The sequence below is a fragment of the Squalius cephalus genome, assembly GCF_949319135.1.
Source record: "Squalius cephalus genome assembly, chromosome: 3".
Classification (NCBI taxonomy): domain Eukaryota; kingdom Metazoa; phylum Chordata; class Actinopteri; order Cypriniformes; family Leuciscidae; genus Squalius; species Squalius cephalus.
The window spans coordinates 32,538,472-32,556,621 of record NC_137124.1 but is presented as its reverse complement, the minus strand read 5'-3'; the positions used below and the strand labels follow the sequence as shown (position 1 = coordinate 32,556,621).

Below are 18,150 nucleotides of genomic sequence, written 5' to 3'. Positions count from 1 at the left end.
GAAAAGGGAGCAGCATTTAACAAGAGAAAGAGTTTAAATTGCATTTGCATGATCCAATCAATATCGATATAAAATACTTTCTGACAACAATTAGAATAGGCTTGGAATGAAAGCTAGATTTATAAGATCAATAAGCAATAAACTAAATACAAGGTTTGATTTTTGAGACCCTGTAATGTTTCAGGAATGAAGTGATGTTGTGCGAGGTGGAAAAAAGACAGTGAGGGAGGGAGTTTCGAGAGATATGGGAAAATGAAAATAAAAGCATGTTTGTCAATGTGTGTGTGTGTGTGGCTATAAACGCTTAGATTATACACATGGAAAACATTTTTTAACCCAGAAAAAATGTTGCATTGTTACGCAAGACTGAATTGAATGATTTAAGTCTGGCTCTGTAGTAAATCATGGATATAATTAGCAAATGGCATAGTGCTCAAGTAATTTATCATTATTTGGAGGGCGCCATTCCAGAAAAAGAATGGAAAATCTGCAGACCCACTGCACAGCTTCCTAAATAAAGGATTGCAAACAAAAACTCAATACTATATTGATAAGGAACAAATATACAGAGGGACATATAGTGAAGGGCAGGGGGGAGAAAAAAAAAGAAAGGGGTAGAGGGCTGTCTTTTGTTCTTTTACACAAGAGTGTTTGAAGCGCATATTCAAAAGGCATCATACAAGATGAGCTTTTAACCCAATAAGTGCTTATCCTCTGAGCAGGATAACAGAGGCTTGGTGTGATTCAATAAGGAAACGTCCTTGATGCAAATGATCATTTTCAGTTCCTTTAACTGGAAGGAATGATATTCTGTACCCAAAATTAGAGCACAATTAGAGTGATCTGCTTTTCTCCACCCCATCTTGGGCGTCTGCTCATGAAAATACTGATAACATCTACATTTATTTTAATTAAAAAAACATATTAGGACAAATATTATGCTAATAAATTATGAAATGCTAAAACTATAATTCAGACCAATCGAGGTAAGGCCTATTATGCATAAATATATATTTGAAACGTGAACACTATCGCTGGTTGTATGTTTATGTGAGTGTGTGTTCAAATGCCTGTGTAAGTCTCTGTGTGTGTGGCATGTTCTTTGTGCACCATTTGGGCTCAGTAAGACATCTGCTCCATCATACGTCAGGGGCATGTGTGACATCTGGGGAATATACTGTATCCTGCCTTGCAACATTACACACAATTTACTGCTAAAGGTCATTATGTACCCGTTAATCCACTTTTAATTGATATCCACACAAACAACACAACCTCAGGGAAACAAAATGGATCGCCAAGGCAGAGAGGTAAAGAGATTATTATTTTTCATCTTTTGAAATGAGAGAGAGCAAAACTCTCTCAAAAAGTTTCCAAAGCTCACTCTTATGGCTGATGGACTGTGTTAATGAAAATAGAGAGGAAAAAATACATATCAAATTGCCATCTGGTATAGTGTGACAGGCTTTATATAAATTACAGAGACCTCTCACTGTGAGCTGTACATATCCATTATCATTTCGCAAGTTCACTTCTAACAGAGAGCATTCGGTCTCAACACTTGAAGAAGTCCAGCGCAAACTGATTTCATATGGATTTGTGTGATTTGTCATGACTCCATAGTAACAGTTCAGAATAAACACCCACAGCCTTTACAGAAGGGCAATTAAAATAGTTAATAGATATGACATACTTTAAGATGAATTTCCATATGGCTTTACAGAATGGTGAAAGACAGCCTGCATTCCACAGGGGGATAGAAAGAGAGAGGGATTGACTGCACTGGAAAAATAGATGTGTTTTTTTTTCTTCCTTAAGCTATGCTTTATCTATGCCAAATGTAGAAACAAGAATGTCAAGGTGTTTGAGTTCTCAAGCCCTCCACGTAGTACCCACAACTTCTATTTACATTTTAAATTACCCTTTACTGTATGGCTCATTACTTCAATCCTTCCATTCATCTTAAAGACTTTCAGAGATCTAATTCACCATGTAGTAAGCAAATAAGCATTACCAAAGAGAACAAAAACAAAAATTAAAAAAAAGAACGTAATGAAACCGCAAAAGCATGCACCAGGCAAAAACTCGGTGGTGCAACCATCAGATTTCCTACAGGGAGTCTGATGAGTGACCTTTGTAATTTACAATGCTTATGGTTTGGAACAGTAGCAACTGACCACAGACCTGAGTTTAATCGCTCTCTCTCCCTCTTCAAAGTAAACCTTCAAAATGTTGTTCGATACAACCATAAACCTCCATCCAGCCGTGTGAGCCAACTCTCCTCGGTTCAATCCAAGTCTTGCTCAAGATGCATAATGGCCCCCAATCACCAAGGTGAACTCGCACGGCCGATGCCTGTCTGTCCTCTGTCTCTCTTCAAACAAAGGTGATTTCGTCTGGCATGTTGGTTCTCCTATAGCCTCAAGTTATGCGTAGCCATTGTCAGGAGCAAGGACCTTTTTATTTTTTATCTACAGCTGCTTACTGCTAAATACTGCCTTGTCCAGAAGGGGACAATCTGTGTCTCTAATTGCTGTCACTGAAGCCTAGATTCATTATGTGACTTTCCCATTAAAATGTGAGCATTAATTTGTATAATGAAATATCACCCACTGCAGTGTTCATTAGCTGTGGCCCCACACTATACGCTGCACAATGTTAGCTACCTAGAAAACTGTGCTTAATTTCACTAATGGATATTTTCCCGCTCACTGTTGGAGAGGAAATTAATACTGTAACATTAGCTCTTTAACTTTTGGAGAAATTTAAATTCACTTCATTCCTTTCAAGCCGACGTTAGAGAGTCATTAATCTAACATTGTGTCGCACAATGCCCTGGCCTCCTCAGTAAGCAACGCTATTGTGATGGGATAACGGAATCGGGATTGAGGCCCGCTTTGTGTCATCCGCATGTCTGATTGCTTTAAATCAAGGCAGGATATTTGTTTAATGTCAATGCCGTAGTTTCAGCCTGATTGGAAGGGCCTGTTATTCCTGTAAATTATTCGAGCAGAGCAACCCGAGACCTGCGCCGTATCTCAGACGTCTGTCAGCCAGGAATCTTTATGACAAACCTATAACCGATCAGCAAAGAGTCACACATCTTGCAAGTACATCAAGGCTCGTGTAAATTGCTGCATCGACAGAAAGTGAAGCGCCCGTGTGTAAACGCGCTCTGGCCACACCGCACACACACGTGGGCCATCCCGGCGAGCGGAGTGAGTGAGTTAACGGAGGCTTGGGACGAGGGCCTCTGTTTCCTCTCGGCTGAAATACAGCCCTACTGGGGACCCTTACCCCCTGCTCTGAGCAGGCATAACTCAACCTCCCTCAGCCAGAAACATATTTCCCCACTCTATCCACGGCTCTCCTGCTAGGAGGACATAACCAGCCTGTCCAAAGCCTTAACCCCTCTGTTTAAAGAAAATTTAAACACTTTACTGTGACTGCCTGTCAGTACATGTATGTTTGACACTCTTGTATGTGCAGCATTATCTAGCCATATGCTGCATACCGGTTTAAAGAGCTCGTTCTTTGAGTCATTTCAAGGGAAATCACTCTTTCCAACTGCCTCACAGTCCATATTAGATAATAACAAATGCAGATGACAGCGATTCGCAGACTTCATATGAGTACTGTATTGAAAATGAATACTATTTCCTGAGCTTCTGTTATAACAGAAGATGAAAAAATTGCTGGCTAAGAGAGTTACACATCAGCTCCATTGTTAAGCATGCCTTATAATCAACCTTAATGCTCCAGAATACCGCAGCTATGTGCTTCTTATTAAGTGGGACAAATACCATCTGGGTGGTCTCGGCTCGTCCTCGCATGCACGTACCAAAAAAATAGCAACCATCGATTCCCTGAGCTGCGAGTGATTTCAGTTTACAGTTAAGGAAAGAAGTGGGATATGTCAAAAGTTTGGAAACGTTACAATTTTGTATGTTTTTGAAAGAAGTCTCTCGTGCTTACCAAGGCTGCATTTATTTAATCCAAAATACAGTAAAAACAGTAATATTGTGAACTATTATTACAATTTAAAATACTTGTTTTCTATTTGAATACATGTAAAAATGTAATTTATTCCTGTGATGGCAAAGCTGGATTTTCAGCATCATTACTCCAGTCTTCAGCATCACATGATCCTTCAGAAATCATTCTAATATGCTGATTTGCTGCTCAATAAACATTTATTATTATTATTATCAATTTTGCTGCTTAACCTTTTTTTGTGTAAGACATTTATAAAGTTACAAACGATTTCTATTTAACAAATGCTTTAATACATATTACATTTACATTTACATTTATTCATTTAGCTGACGCTTTTATCCAAAGCGACTTACAATTGCTATATATGTCAGAGGTCGCACGCCTCTGGAGCAACTAGGGGTTAAGTGTCTTGCTCAGGGACACATTGGTGTCTCACAGTGGATTCGAACCCGGGTCTCTCACACCAAAGGCATGTGTCTTATCCATTGCGCCACACCACCCCCAATACATATAATGCATACATTTAATGAATGTAAATAAATTATGTTCAATGAACTTTCTATTCATACTGAAAAATCAAAAAAGTATCACAATTTCCACAAAAAATGTTAAGCAGCACAACTGTTTTCAGCATTGTTAATAACAATAAGAAATGTTACCCGAGCGTCACATTAGCATTCATTTCATTAATTATTTATAAAGCACATTTAAAAACAATGCAGGGTTGACCAAAGTGCTGTACAGATCATTATACTCAAATAAAAGCACAACAGATTACAATCTATAAAATAACAACCACAAAACTAAGTAATTCATAAATAAAAAAAATAAAAAAACAACATTAAGAAAATATATTTTAAGCTTTGATTTAAAAATGAAGAGTGATGGCACCGATCGGATCAATATTAGATTGATTTCTGAAGGATCATGTGACACTGAAGACTGGAGTAATGATGCTGAAAATTACATTTTGATGCTTAAAATGAATGAAATTTTAAAATATATTAAAATAAAAATACAGTTATTTAAACTACTAATATTTTGCAATATTACTGTTTTTACTTTTAGATTAAATAAATGCAGCCTTGGTGAGAATTAGAGATTTCTTTCAAAAACATAAAAAAAAAAAAAACCTTGTAAAGTTTCCAAAGCTTTGACAGGTACTGTATTAACATTACAATGTAAATTAACAGGGAAGGAAAAAATGAAGAAATTAGAAAATGTACTCAATAATAATATTTATAACATGTGTTTTAGAAGTATTAAGTGTAAACCTTTTTTTTTTTTTAATCGTTTAATACTGTTATTAGTATTGTTGTTGTTTCTTTTAATTATTATTATTATTTTTATTATCCACATATTAAAAGGCCGTCATTTTTTTACTCCCGTATACATGAACAGAGACAGCAGTGTGCTGAATCTAAGGTGACCTCTGAGTGCTTATCCTGGTTATCCTGCATGTTAACTAGGCCGGCTGTGCCTGCTAGTGAGCCTCAGCCTTGCTCTTGGGTGGAACAGCAGCAGGGTCTCCTGACAGCCACTGGACCAGCACTGCTCACTTCATTACTCTGCTGGGCTGGGGCGTCCTCCCTCACATACCTGAAGTTCATTTATGGGCTCAGGTTTTAAATTCCACTAAATGGGCTGTGTAAAATGTGCATTATTGTACGCCAGGAAAAACTGTGATTAGGTTTACATGTATGTCACTATATCCATGTGAAATTAATGTAAAAGCCTAAAATGCAGTAAATTTGCTTCATGGACTTTGGACTTCTCGCTCACCTGTGTGTATTCTTAGGTGGACCTTCAGATGGTGGGAGGTGCGGAAAGTTTTTCCACAGTAGGGGCAGTCCTTTATGCTTGAACCCACACTCCTGTCCCGGTGCTGGGTAGTGGGGGGCTGGACAGCACTCACAGGTTTCGCCATCTCATCCCCGACATCTAAGAAACAGAGAAACAGAGGAAGACAGAAGTCAATGACTGTTCTGTTTCACTTCAAACCAGCAACATGCCAGAGAGTTTTTTTCCCGTCTAGTTTCTTCTGTTGTTCTTCATCCTTTCAGGTTTTGCCACCCAAATCTGCTAACGCCACACAAAGTCAAACACATCAATGAGTTCATATGCACCTCTTTTCCCCCTCCCCACCCTCCGCAACCTGACAGAATGCTGACAGTTCAGAAGCTTTCTTTAGAGATATCACCCCGACCCCCACCCAAGTACACTCACGTCCCAACGTTTTATCCAACCTCTCATCATCTGTAGTGGGAAGCATATGGCAGATTGTGTTGAAATGAACAATACAAAGGGGAAAAAAGAGGAAACAGCCATGTCAGCAACAGGGTCTTCGTTTCACCGTGGCACCCTGGTTTTGACAGGTGACGTCGGCGGGGAGCTTGATGGGAAACAGTGATAACGAAGGGCCTCTCTGATTGAGCAATTGTCACACCAATAATGTCTAAGAGTGTCAACAAGTCCACACTTGGAGATAATTAGTCACTATGCTTATATGTGAGATGTCAGCAGTGTTACACCATGGTGAGTTACAGGGGGATCTAATATTGTGTGAAGCATTTGACACTCCAGTAAAGTTAATGTGATACAAGACCAGGTCAGGTGCTTTGAGAAGTTACAGTTGCCTAAAATTACCATCAGTGTCATTACTACAATTACAAGTATATACAAAATAAAAATAAAATACATATAACTCCACAAATTGACATAAAAATTGAGATATCCCATTTGCACACATTCTGACCCTAAAAACACAATTAACCCTGTAAAAGCATTTGACTCTGTGCCTTTACTTTAGCTCAAGAAGGTCTGTGAGCGTATGACCAGCCACAGTGCCAAAAAAAAAAAAAAGGTTTGTAAATGCTTTCTTATTTCTGCGCCTACACATGATATGATGTGTGTGTAGGGAGAGACGTCGTCTGAATGGCGCAACCCACTTTAGCAACCATTTGCCTCAATCAAAAGCTTTTGTACGCGTAATCTTTCTTTCTTTCTGCGCTTTCTTCTCCTCATTTCTCTACCCTCTTTTAAGAATCAAATGAGATTTGAGAAGTTAAAAAGAAAGAGTGAAGTCAGCATCTCCTTCTCTCTTGTGACTGATCACATTCCTGTAATTTGCTGCCTCCGTTTTGCCTACACGTGTTACATTGTGATGCGTGCCCCCATTTTCTGACCCAAACATATACTCACAACGAAATAAACACAAACACCGACTCTGACCCACTTTAGCCTGGTACCCAGACTCTTACAAATATTACTCCTATTGGCAAATTTTACAGGCTTTTAGCGAATAGATAAGATGTTATTGTCCCACAACCACACACGCACACATATATAGACACCACGTATTGTATATGCAAGTATAAATGTGGTATTTGAGTGCAAATCATTACTCACACAATATTAAGTATTCCTTTAGATCCAGATTCTAATGTAAACAATCAGTCATGTCGCTCTCATTCTTACCTACATACTGTAACATCAGACAGACAGACACATGAGCATACAAAGCTTTTACAGGTAACTCTGTTCTTTATTATCTGTCTCTCTCTCTTTTCACACACAGACACAGACACACGCACACACACACACACACACACGGCAGCAGGGCAGTCTTTAATCAGCTGACTGCTCCCCAGCTTTTAATACGGCTGTTCCAATTACTGTAAAAGTCATCCTGCACCAAATAACCACAAATATTGACAGTTTATTGCACAACACATTTATGACATTTGAAGGTCACCCCATATATTACGCATCATCTCTCGGCCCAGGGTGTCTGGAACAGAGAGATTCTCGATAACCCACCACCTATAACTATTTTCTGCATATTGATTTTCCATTTCTCAGCCCTTTTTTATGCAAAAGAAAAATCTGTAAGAGACACAGCTTTAAAACGGTTGTCACAAGCGAGCCACGGCCTTCATATATTATCCAGTTAAGCCTGAAAACAATAACTCTTTAGTCCAGGGCCTAGGCAAAAACATTATGGAATGCTACAGCATTCCTTTATAGATGTTTACAGTCTGACTAATTAGACATGGGGATAATGAAGTTACATCTGTAATTTATGATTAACTTGCTTATTGAGACTACGCTAGTATCAATCATCTCCATCTCCATAAATATTTCATCGACCACTGGATTCGCTTATGAGCTTTTTGCTGCCGTAACCAATAATAAAAAGCATCTCCAAGCTCTTGACACAACATATCAATATCCATATCTCATTGTCCATTGAGTTTCCCGCACCAAAACGAGGCAGTAAACGGTACATACTGTACATGTAAGTGAGGTGTTCAGGAGGTTTTACCAGACCAGCATTCTGGAACATGCCAGAACAATAGACTGGAAGCGGACAGGAGGCCACTGGGAAAAGCCATCTGGGAGGAGGTGTGTCGCTCACCCTGCTGTCTGCTCTGTCTCTTTGACATACACACACGTTTATGGAAGCTGGTGAGTTGTTGTAAGCTGGTAAATATGTTTGTCTCAGTGACACGAAATGTTCTGTGTTTATTTGTGTGTGTGTACAACATCTCAAATCTCTCCAGATGGACCACACCCTGATCCTACTAATAAAAAACAAACAATAACAAAGGCCCACTATGACACCCCATCCCCCCACACACACACCTTTAATGGATCTCTCACAATCACACTTCCACTCTAAATCAGTCTGTGGTTCTGATTACTCGCATATCACTTTCAAAGGGAAAAAAGAAAGAAAAGATACAATCATAAAAACACAAGATGTCTCCCCTATCCATTAGAATAATGTGTCACGTGCCCCAGTCAGTCATTGACCTTCCTTCCTCTGTAGCTCCCGAGGAAAATGTGAGAAAAACATTTGGATTTAGATAGTAAAAAGCAGAGAGAGAGAGAGGGAGAGAGAGAGAGAGAGAAGGTAAAATGTGATGACATCATTTGAAAGGCATTAGGCTTTTAAAAATGCGCCCGGGGGGAGCTGATTTCCTTACGCTGGAGCAACACAACACCATCCGGCTGATGCGCACACTGCACTCTCTCTTTTTTGATTTGGACCGGTGCCATCTTTGTGAACAGTCTGGTTCAGGCGAGTTAATCAATTTGAGGTTTAGTTACACTGCTGAGGCTAGCATTCCGCCGACTGCTAGAAAGTAATCGGAACTCGCAGAATTTATTAACCAAACACCAATTATCATTAAACACCACTGCATTATCCCCTCCTTTTACTACCTGACAAGGACTACTTAATGAAATTTTAGATTAAAGTTATTTAGCCTGCTGATTTATGGTGGCTAAAACTCGTAATGCAGCCCCTTGGCACAGATGCTCGCACAAGCACTTATTTATTTATTTATTTTAAGAAGTACACCAGGGACCCCGAACCCTCCATGGTACCACCGCAACCAAGTCCTGCCCAAGGGGAAGGGGGGGGGGGGGGGGGGGGAGAAAACTGTCCAAACGTTTGTAAGATTCACTGGATATGAGAGCAAGCCCTCTCGCTTGCAGGCGGTACGCGCTGACCTGCGTGTCAATGAGGTAATAAATTCACGGAGGCAAACTAGAATTTAAATAAATAAATAAATAAACACTAAATTCAAAAAGTGTTTACCCCCTTTCTGTTTGTGAGATGAAACAGCCGCAAAATGTGCTACATATAAGGCATGTGGGTAAACAGGGGCACCAGATGTTCTTTGATGTTAATAATGGCATTTATTATTAATATTAATTAGACTGCATTCAGCAATACATTTGGGCCATTTCCAAGTCAATTAAGCAAAATGGCATTCGGGAGATGTTGAAACGACATTTTAAGGCAGGTGTTCAGCGGTCCCCTAATAAAACATTTTTGCTGTGACTGAAAAACAACCCATTTTCAACAGATTCTGTTTTTTTTTTTTTCTTGGTCTGAAGAAAAGCAGCATTTTCTCACTCTGAGCGCTGTCATATATATATATATATATATATATATATATATATATATATATATATATATATATATATATATATTATACAGTTGTAGTTAAACGTGAACAGCCTTGCTGTTTTCATGTACTCCATAAATGATGTTAAACTTCTTGTAATTCTCTTTAAATATATAAATATACATATACATATAAAAGTACCAGTAGCATTTTCACATTACATTTAGGTGTTTGTTTAAGAAATGCCAAACCAGAGAACAGGTTATCCATCTAATCATCCATCCACACAGTCAAGAGCCAAACTCCACAGTAAATTTCAGTAAAAAACAACAACAAACAAACAAAAAACTAATTACTGCCCACATGGTGGCAAAAGATCAGATGGGAAGGCAAATGTGGGGGGAGGCTATGTCGTCTCTATAGTCCTTATATCCTATGTGTAAGTATAATCACACACACTCAGTCACACAAAACAGTTTTAAAGCTCCATTCTCTGTAATCTGGCCCATGAAAAAGGGGGCCGCTAGCACATTACCTCCAGCTAGCACTGATTTGGCAAGAGGCCCCTGTGTTTTTTTTTAAGCTTGTGGAGGCTCAGCCATACAATGGTACATTAACAATCTGTGCGTTCATTTATCAGCCCATGCGTTTTTGGACTCTGTGTTTATGGCGCAGTGCACTTTTCATCGCTGAAAATTAATGAACATGCCTCTCCTCGCAACAAACATGCACCTGTGCCGCCGTGATGCTAATCACAAACATTTATATTTATTAGCGGCAGCCTGAGTGAAAGTAGGATTACAAGAGGAGGAGGAGGAAAGATTGTCCTTTTTCTGCTTTGTGAACAGAATGCCGCATTTCTCTCTCTCTCTATCTCTCCCTCTCTTTCTCTCTTTTTAGAGCACATTTGTTGTGCCTGCTGGCGGAAGGGTCAGGTGAAATTAAGCTTTAAGTATTCTCCTTCCGACTGTAAGAAGTTAGAAATCTTCCTCGACTTAACACGCTTGACTAAATCCTCTCCACCAATAACATCAATAGTTCAATAGTTTAATGGGCGACATAAAGCACGAGAAATTCGACATGGATCTAGGATCTCAGCCAAGTCACACGCGGATCCTTCACAACTGAAATCTGATGAACGCATCTCGGGTTCCTCAAGACGTGCCCTTCACAAACACCGAGCATCGTGCACCAACATAACAACACGACAGAGTCTCAGGAGGTCAGAGAGGTGAAAGTGGCAGAATTGTGCAAATGAGCCACATTGACAGCACTCTTGACTGAAGAAACCCTCTCCCTCCCTCTCTCTCTCTCTCTGTCTATCTCTCCTTCCCTCCCACCATCAGTGACAGAAGGTGCGCCTCTCCCTCTTTAAAGGCTATGCCTCTGTCGAGCTGAGGGAACAGGAATGGTGCCATAAGTTTCCGCCTGGCACTCACCCATCTTTGTTTGCTCCTCTCGAGTTGCTTTCAGGCTTCAAAGAGCAGCAAATTAAAAAAACGAGGGGGGAAAAAAAGAACGAAAGAAAAGAAAATTAAGATAAATAAATTAATAAATACGCACTGAAAAGAAAGTGAAACCAGTGCTGATGAGGAGGCACTGAGGTCTCACTAACTTTATTATTCTGCAAGGTGATCACAGCATGCAGGGGATCGGAGAGGGACTGCCGTGACCACTGCTGGCCTGACGCATGAGAGGAGACGTTCTGCCATCATATGAAGCCTTAGTGAGCTTGCGAGAGCCCTGAGGGTGGGCATCTTATTACAAGCCCCACTTCAGTAAGGCTGGCTGCTCTTAACCATGGTAAATATTCATTGGACGCCCACTTTTTGTAAAATGGGCAACTTTATCATTAGTGAAGCCTGGGTGGATGCTGTCTGTTCAGGGCTACTGTGTTAAACTGTTAGAATGAGGACAGTACGATGCAGAAATGATATGTTATTTTTTAAAGGGACAGTTGATCCACAAATTTAAATACTGTCATAATTTACTTACTCTTATTAAAAGATGATATTTAAAAAAATAAATAATAAAAAACAACTGTGTTTGGACCCAACTGACTTTTCAAAAACATGGACAATTTTTTTTAAAGAGAGAGTAATGACAGAATTTTAAACTATCCCTTTAATAACAAGTTACTGTTTTGGTCAAATATATATATATATATATATATGTATATATATATATATATATATATATATATATATATATATATACAGTATGCTTTTAACCAACTTTTAACAAGAAAGAAAGAAAGAAAGAGACTGTTGTGGAGCTAATCAGCCTTTCGTGCATTACTTAAGCACGGCGCTGTACCTTTAAGTCTTTCAGGGTAGAAAAAAAACCCTCCTCGCCTGACATTGATTTCCTATTCATTTTTCCACCCGACCAAATCAACAACAAGTACACCAGGCAATCATAAAGCTGACTTACACATCCCTTTACAGCACCTTCTAAATCCATTAGCATCCCTCTAAAGCCATGCACTTTGAAAAGCCATTCCTCTATCGCTTTCATTAATGAGAATTAAAACAATACTGATGTACTTGACGATATTAGGGAAATTACCATATGGATGGCCTGATCAATAACAACATTACCAAACTAGACATTCACAAAGACTGACACTATAATGTGAAGATGATGAATTACACGCAGGACAACATTAACGGTTCTTCCCATCTTCACGTATCACTTTAACCAAAAACCTGCATCTTGACAGGAACTGTAAAACGTGGCTTTTTCGCCTCAGCCACATGGACTATAAATTGTGCGGTCAAGGACATCCCCGCTTTTACTCTTATATGCACTTGTCCAGTGTCTTGGAAAATGAAATAAAAAGATTTATCATGCCGCCCTAAACACAGGAGAGTCTCATGACTGAGCAACTCCATCAGAATACATTTCAAGATGCTGAGAGCTGGGCAGAGCAGCTTTAAAACTGTCCCTCCCCCTCAAGGTTACATCATCCATCAAAAATAGCATTGGATATCTTTTATTAAACCCACATTAATCTGAGTGAGATGTCTGAATGAAGTCTGAAAGAGTAATTTTTAGAAGAAAAAAATATCTACAAACATCCAGGCAGGATGAGAGATGTTGGAACACAGAGTCTGTGTAGCAAAACTGATATTAACAGGGTCAATGACACAACTTTTTTTTCATCACTTGAATACACATCTTCTATAATAGGCATTTTTATGATTTATGAGTTCAAACTCAATTATTTTTGTATGTTTTTTTAATGTTTTGTTTTATGGGGGGTTATAAAAAAAAATGGTGATACAACTGTCCTGATATCATAATGAAGAATGATAAATAATGATTTTAGGGGGGAAAAGTATTTTCACTGCTAATATTTAAATGTATTCTGAAAAAATGAGAAAACATTTTGTCTGCCAAACCAAGACATATTCAGAAAAAAAGAAGAAGAAAATTAAATCAAAGTGGACTCATGCAGACCCTCATGGCTGTGTATCAAGGTCAAGAAGTCTCTTAAAAGTTGACATTTTTATGACAAGAGTTGTTAAATGTCACATGGTGTGATTTCACAAAATGATTATATGTATAAATGAATACTTTGAAACATATTCACTGATTAAATTGAGATTCAAACAAAGACCTTAACACACTATATGTTAACATGACAGACAAGCATCCACACATTATCTATGGCTTATTTTTATGTACGCTTCATTTTGCTCCTCTCTTTCTCTACTCTTCGTCATCCTTTCACTGTTGACTCTTTCTACAACTCCAATCCCTCCAGTTGACAGTGTGTCACCCCTCACACATGTCAGTGAGAAAGCCTGCTCCCATCTCCTCCACAGACCAAATGTTCATTTGTTATGAAGGTCATTGACAGAGAGCAAGAATCACCATTGAGGAGCTAACAATTTTCCATTTCAGAACACTGCTGCACTGATGACTCAAATATTAATAGACTTCCCCCTCTTATATGACTAAAGATATTCTGCCGATTGCACGGGCCACAGAAAAGATGGAGCCTTATGTCTTTATTTCACTGTCTGTTTTATCTGAGGAGAGATATCTGACATTTGGAGCAAATTAATGTGAACCTAAGCCCGGCGAAAATGACGAATATCTATGACAGGATATTGAAAATTAAATCACAATGTTACCGAGAGAAGGGCTTCAGATGCCTTGCTGCCCTATTCTTGAGGTTTTTTTTCTTTCTTCCTTTCTCCTTTTTTTTCCCCGATCCACACTCGCATCTTTAAAAGACTGTTTGTACAATACCACCAACACGCTGTCACTTAAGCACGACCCTAGATTCCATTACAAGGATTCGATGTTTACAACTAAACAATAACAGTTTATTTCAAAACTCATTTACTGGCAAGCTCGCTGTTGCCAGGGCATTCAGACATACGTGTCTGTATTTGTCTGAGCTCACAATCATTTAGGCTTATGCTATTTTAGTCCAGCTACAAGCATTTGCTTTTCTTTCTTTCTTTTTTTTTAAAGATCCGTGTTTCTGGAATGAAGCATAGACTTTGGAATCCTTTATCTACAGAGGCTCAAAATCTCAAGACTAATTACAAATTAATCTGAATCTGTACATCTGAAATAAGAGGGCAATAACTCAGCGTAATAAGATCTATCTTTTATATATTTATAAATAGCTCCACATAGCTTGGTCCGAAGAGCGAGAAGCATGACATAATTGCTTGTCTTCTACACCCATATGGGGATATTGGGGCTAGAGATTGTGAATATTAATAATTGATCATTAGCTTGATATGTGTGAGTGAGCTCAAGTTTGGCTTTCAGAGTTGACTAGCTCCATTAGGACTTGCTCCTGGGGCCGCAACGACTCCACTAGAAGGTCACGAAAGTCACTGCGGCATCTCTGGTCTGCTACCGCTATTAGCATGAAAGTGTTTTAAGCGCTAACTACAAGGTTAACCTTTCCATAAATCATTGTACATCAGGTTGACATAAAACCTCAAAGACATTTCCTCGCATAAATACTATCCGATGCAAAAAAAAACAAAAACAAAAAACGACTCTTGACCTGAAAATACCCCCCACTGCATCTTCTGCCGCGGTCTGGCCTGCTCCCCCAGCAGGGGAACCTCTAGGCACCTTGACTTTTGTTAACTGCTTGTGGCACGAGCTGAGGAAATGGGTCATTAAATGAAACGAGCCAGGGCCAACCTCCCAGACTCCCAGAACTGTTTCCAATCAGATTGCTTCCTTTAACAGGAGCCAGAATCTCACACAGCATTAACGTCATTAGAGCCACCCCATCCACTACCCCCCCCCTCTTCTCCGGCCCCCCTTCCAAAGGCACCAGAAGGCACTAACATGGATCTCCCCGCTTTGGTAAAGGGCAGACACCTTGTTGTTGGGGCAAATGCTTCAAATGCTATCCGCAGCTCACAGGCACTGCAGGATGTCAGACACTCGATTGACATCCCCTCATTTCTCTCTTTCTCTCTCTCACTCCCACCCATTCACAAGCAGGTCTTCACAAACAAATCTTAGACACACTGAAAGCTTGTGTGCCAAGGCTTTTCTGATGAGGCCCTATATTTATACACCTCAAAATAGAATTAGCCAGAGCTGCCAATCAAAGTTTAAAATATGTAACTGAGAAACACATTATTTACAGCGCCTGAACTCGCCGCGCACTTGTTGCCTCCCCGTCTGTGTATTTCGCTTCTCCCCTTCATTCCGGGAAACAAGATAAATGAGCGACGCGCATCTCCAGCACCTGTCCCAGCATCCTGCTCCTCTCCAGGGTGATAAGGGATTTCATTAATGGCAAAGCATTTGGTCTGAAGGAAACATAATTGCTCGGCTGCTGCCGTCGCTGCCTCTGATGACGCCCTTATTTCCCATCATCCTTTGCTCTTGACTGTTAAGTGATCATCATATCAACAGAGAAGTGGGTGCAAGGTTGAGATATCGACACTCTGTGGTCAAGTTGAAAAACAAACACGGGCGTGGTGCAGATAGAGAGAGAGAGTGCTGAAAAGGGAGGAAGGGGAGGGGGGAGAAATGGACGGATGAAGTGTGGTAACAGAATGACAGTGGATGTGAGCGATAAGATCAATCGGGAAAGATCACAGCATTCGGTAATGATTTAAGCGCCCAGACCGCTCCCTCTAATAGTCCTTGATGGATAACTGTATGAGAGATACATAATTTTTTGACTTGCCATTTACACAGCATTGCACCTGAAAGCCGGGTGGAATAATAGACAGTTTAAAATGTCAGGGAACTAACTAAGAAAGAGAGACGGATCGGCCGGCGGAATCTTAATTAGGAAACCCGGCTAATGGCCCTGGCAGTTGGAGGGAGGGACGAAGGGGGCGGGGGGGGGGGGGGGGGGGTGCAGAGGAAGTGCTGCTCTGAAACAGACAACACTTCCCAGCAATGCTTTGGTTCAATCAGCCAAGGCCTATCCTTCTCGTTTGTAGTCCTCCGTTTCTGCCGTTTCTCGCCTCGATAGGCTGACCAGTCACATTGCAAATATATATCTAGTCGCGAAGCCCATCAAGAATATGCTCTGTCTGGAAAGGCATGTATAGGATTTACCTATCTGTCCCAGAGCAGACCTGCGTGTTGAGCTGAAGCCAGCAGCACATGATTGTGTTAATTAATCTGCCATTGTAAGCAGGGGGAACAGCTGCAGAGGCTCTCGTGGCTGCGTTGTCAAAGCAAAACAATGCCGTGTTAAGCTTCCCCCACTGAATCTTCCCATTACAAAAGCGGCTCCAACACAGGGGCTAAATTCATAAAACCCACAGATCAATTTTTACCAGCACTAATGTCTGACCTTTAAAGGGAAAAGGGTTTTAACATGCTTAATTTCGGCTTGAAATATGGTCAGATATGTGATACCTAGGATTTGGGCCAATTCCCTGGGCTTTAAAAACAAACAGATTGAGAGAAAGGGGTGAGCAGAAAAAGAGAGGTTGAGAGAGAGAGGGTGAGAGAGGAAGATGGGAGCTAAAGAGGTCTGATCTCTTAAACAGGGACAAACAGAAGAGCACCAGGATTCACCAGCTGAGCGCTGGTATTTTAAAACAATACGTCTAACATGATTAGGAGGCAGCCATCGATCTCTGTTATGTGGATTTAATTTACAAGTGAGGGGGAAGGGGTGGGTGGAGGATGAGGAAGGGCTGTGTTTGCACACAAATTCCATGACAGAACCGGATGTATCCCTAAAAGGAGAACGTGCAGTGTGGGTGGAGATCAGGAGAGGTGATGCTACTGAAAAAGGTGGTCGAAAAACTCAGGTTAAATATTGCAACAATGATGCCCATATAGCATTCAGCCTTCATGATAATAAGAGGACTACGTATGTTTGTGGATGGTTTGAACACTTTTTTGCTTTAAAGGAATATTTCACCCCAAAATTCAAAATGTGTTGTCATTTTCTTACCATCATGCCAAACATTCCGACTTTTTTCTTCAGTGGAAAACAAAATAAGATCTTCTTCATGTTAACTATTAAAAATAAAGGTTCCAAAAGTGGTTTTCATAACATTAAAGGTTCTTCATGGAATCAAAGATGCCAATAAAGAACCTTTATTTTTGCGAGTGTTCCACAGAAGACAATAAGTCATACAGGTTTGCAATGACATGAGAAAATGATGACGATTTTAATTTTCTGGTCTCTTTACCAAAACATATATAAATTATAATAATGCAGATAAGCTGTAAAACACTAGAGAAAAATGCATACAACACAGGCTATCAAAAAACATAACAGTCGAGTGTGCAGTTGTGTCAAATGTCAACTTAAAAATGTCACTGTGTTATGCACAAATGTAAAACAGTATACATTTTGTTTAGTCTACAGAAGTAAAAAGGGCAAAGCAGAGTAGATATGATATACCATATCAAATTAAACAAGAGTGTATCTTATGATTTAGATGATACCAGTTCAGTCATTTAACTTGCATTAACCTGATCACAAACCAAACTATAAACCCAGAAGTTAAACTGAATGACGCTCAAGTTCAGTGTTACAATCATCCAACCATTTAGTCTTCACTACTCGTGTAAGGGAAACATGTCTGAGTGCTGTAAAAGAGCTGTGCACTCATTAACATACCTTTTTTTTTCTTAACCCATCATAAGGGGATAATTTCACGAAAGGTTGTGCTAGGGTCAGATAAACAGAATGAGATACATGAGGAAAAGAAAAGTACACTGAGAGCGAGAGACATTACATATGTGTGTATGGCAGGAGGAA

General features: G+C 39.8%; 1 protein-coding gene across 11 annotated transcripts in view; it reads right to left on the bottom strand.

Annotated features, from left to right (window-relative positions):
• Window positions 1-18,150, bottom strand: part of znf536 (zinc finger protein 536) — a 319,313-nt gene that overhangs the window by 56,800 nt on the left and 244,363 nt on the right. For all 11 annotated transcript variants that reach the window (XM_079866033.1, XM_079866036.1, XM_079866039.1 and 8 more), the window contains one exon: window positions 5,779-5,937. In XM_079866033.1, coding sequence (XP_079722159.1) covers window positions 5,779-5,937 — 159 coding nt within the window. The remainder of the gene's footprint in view (window positions 1-5,778; window positions 5,938-18,150) is intronic.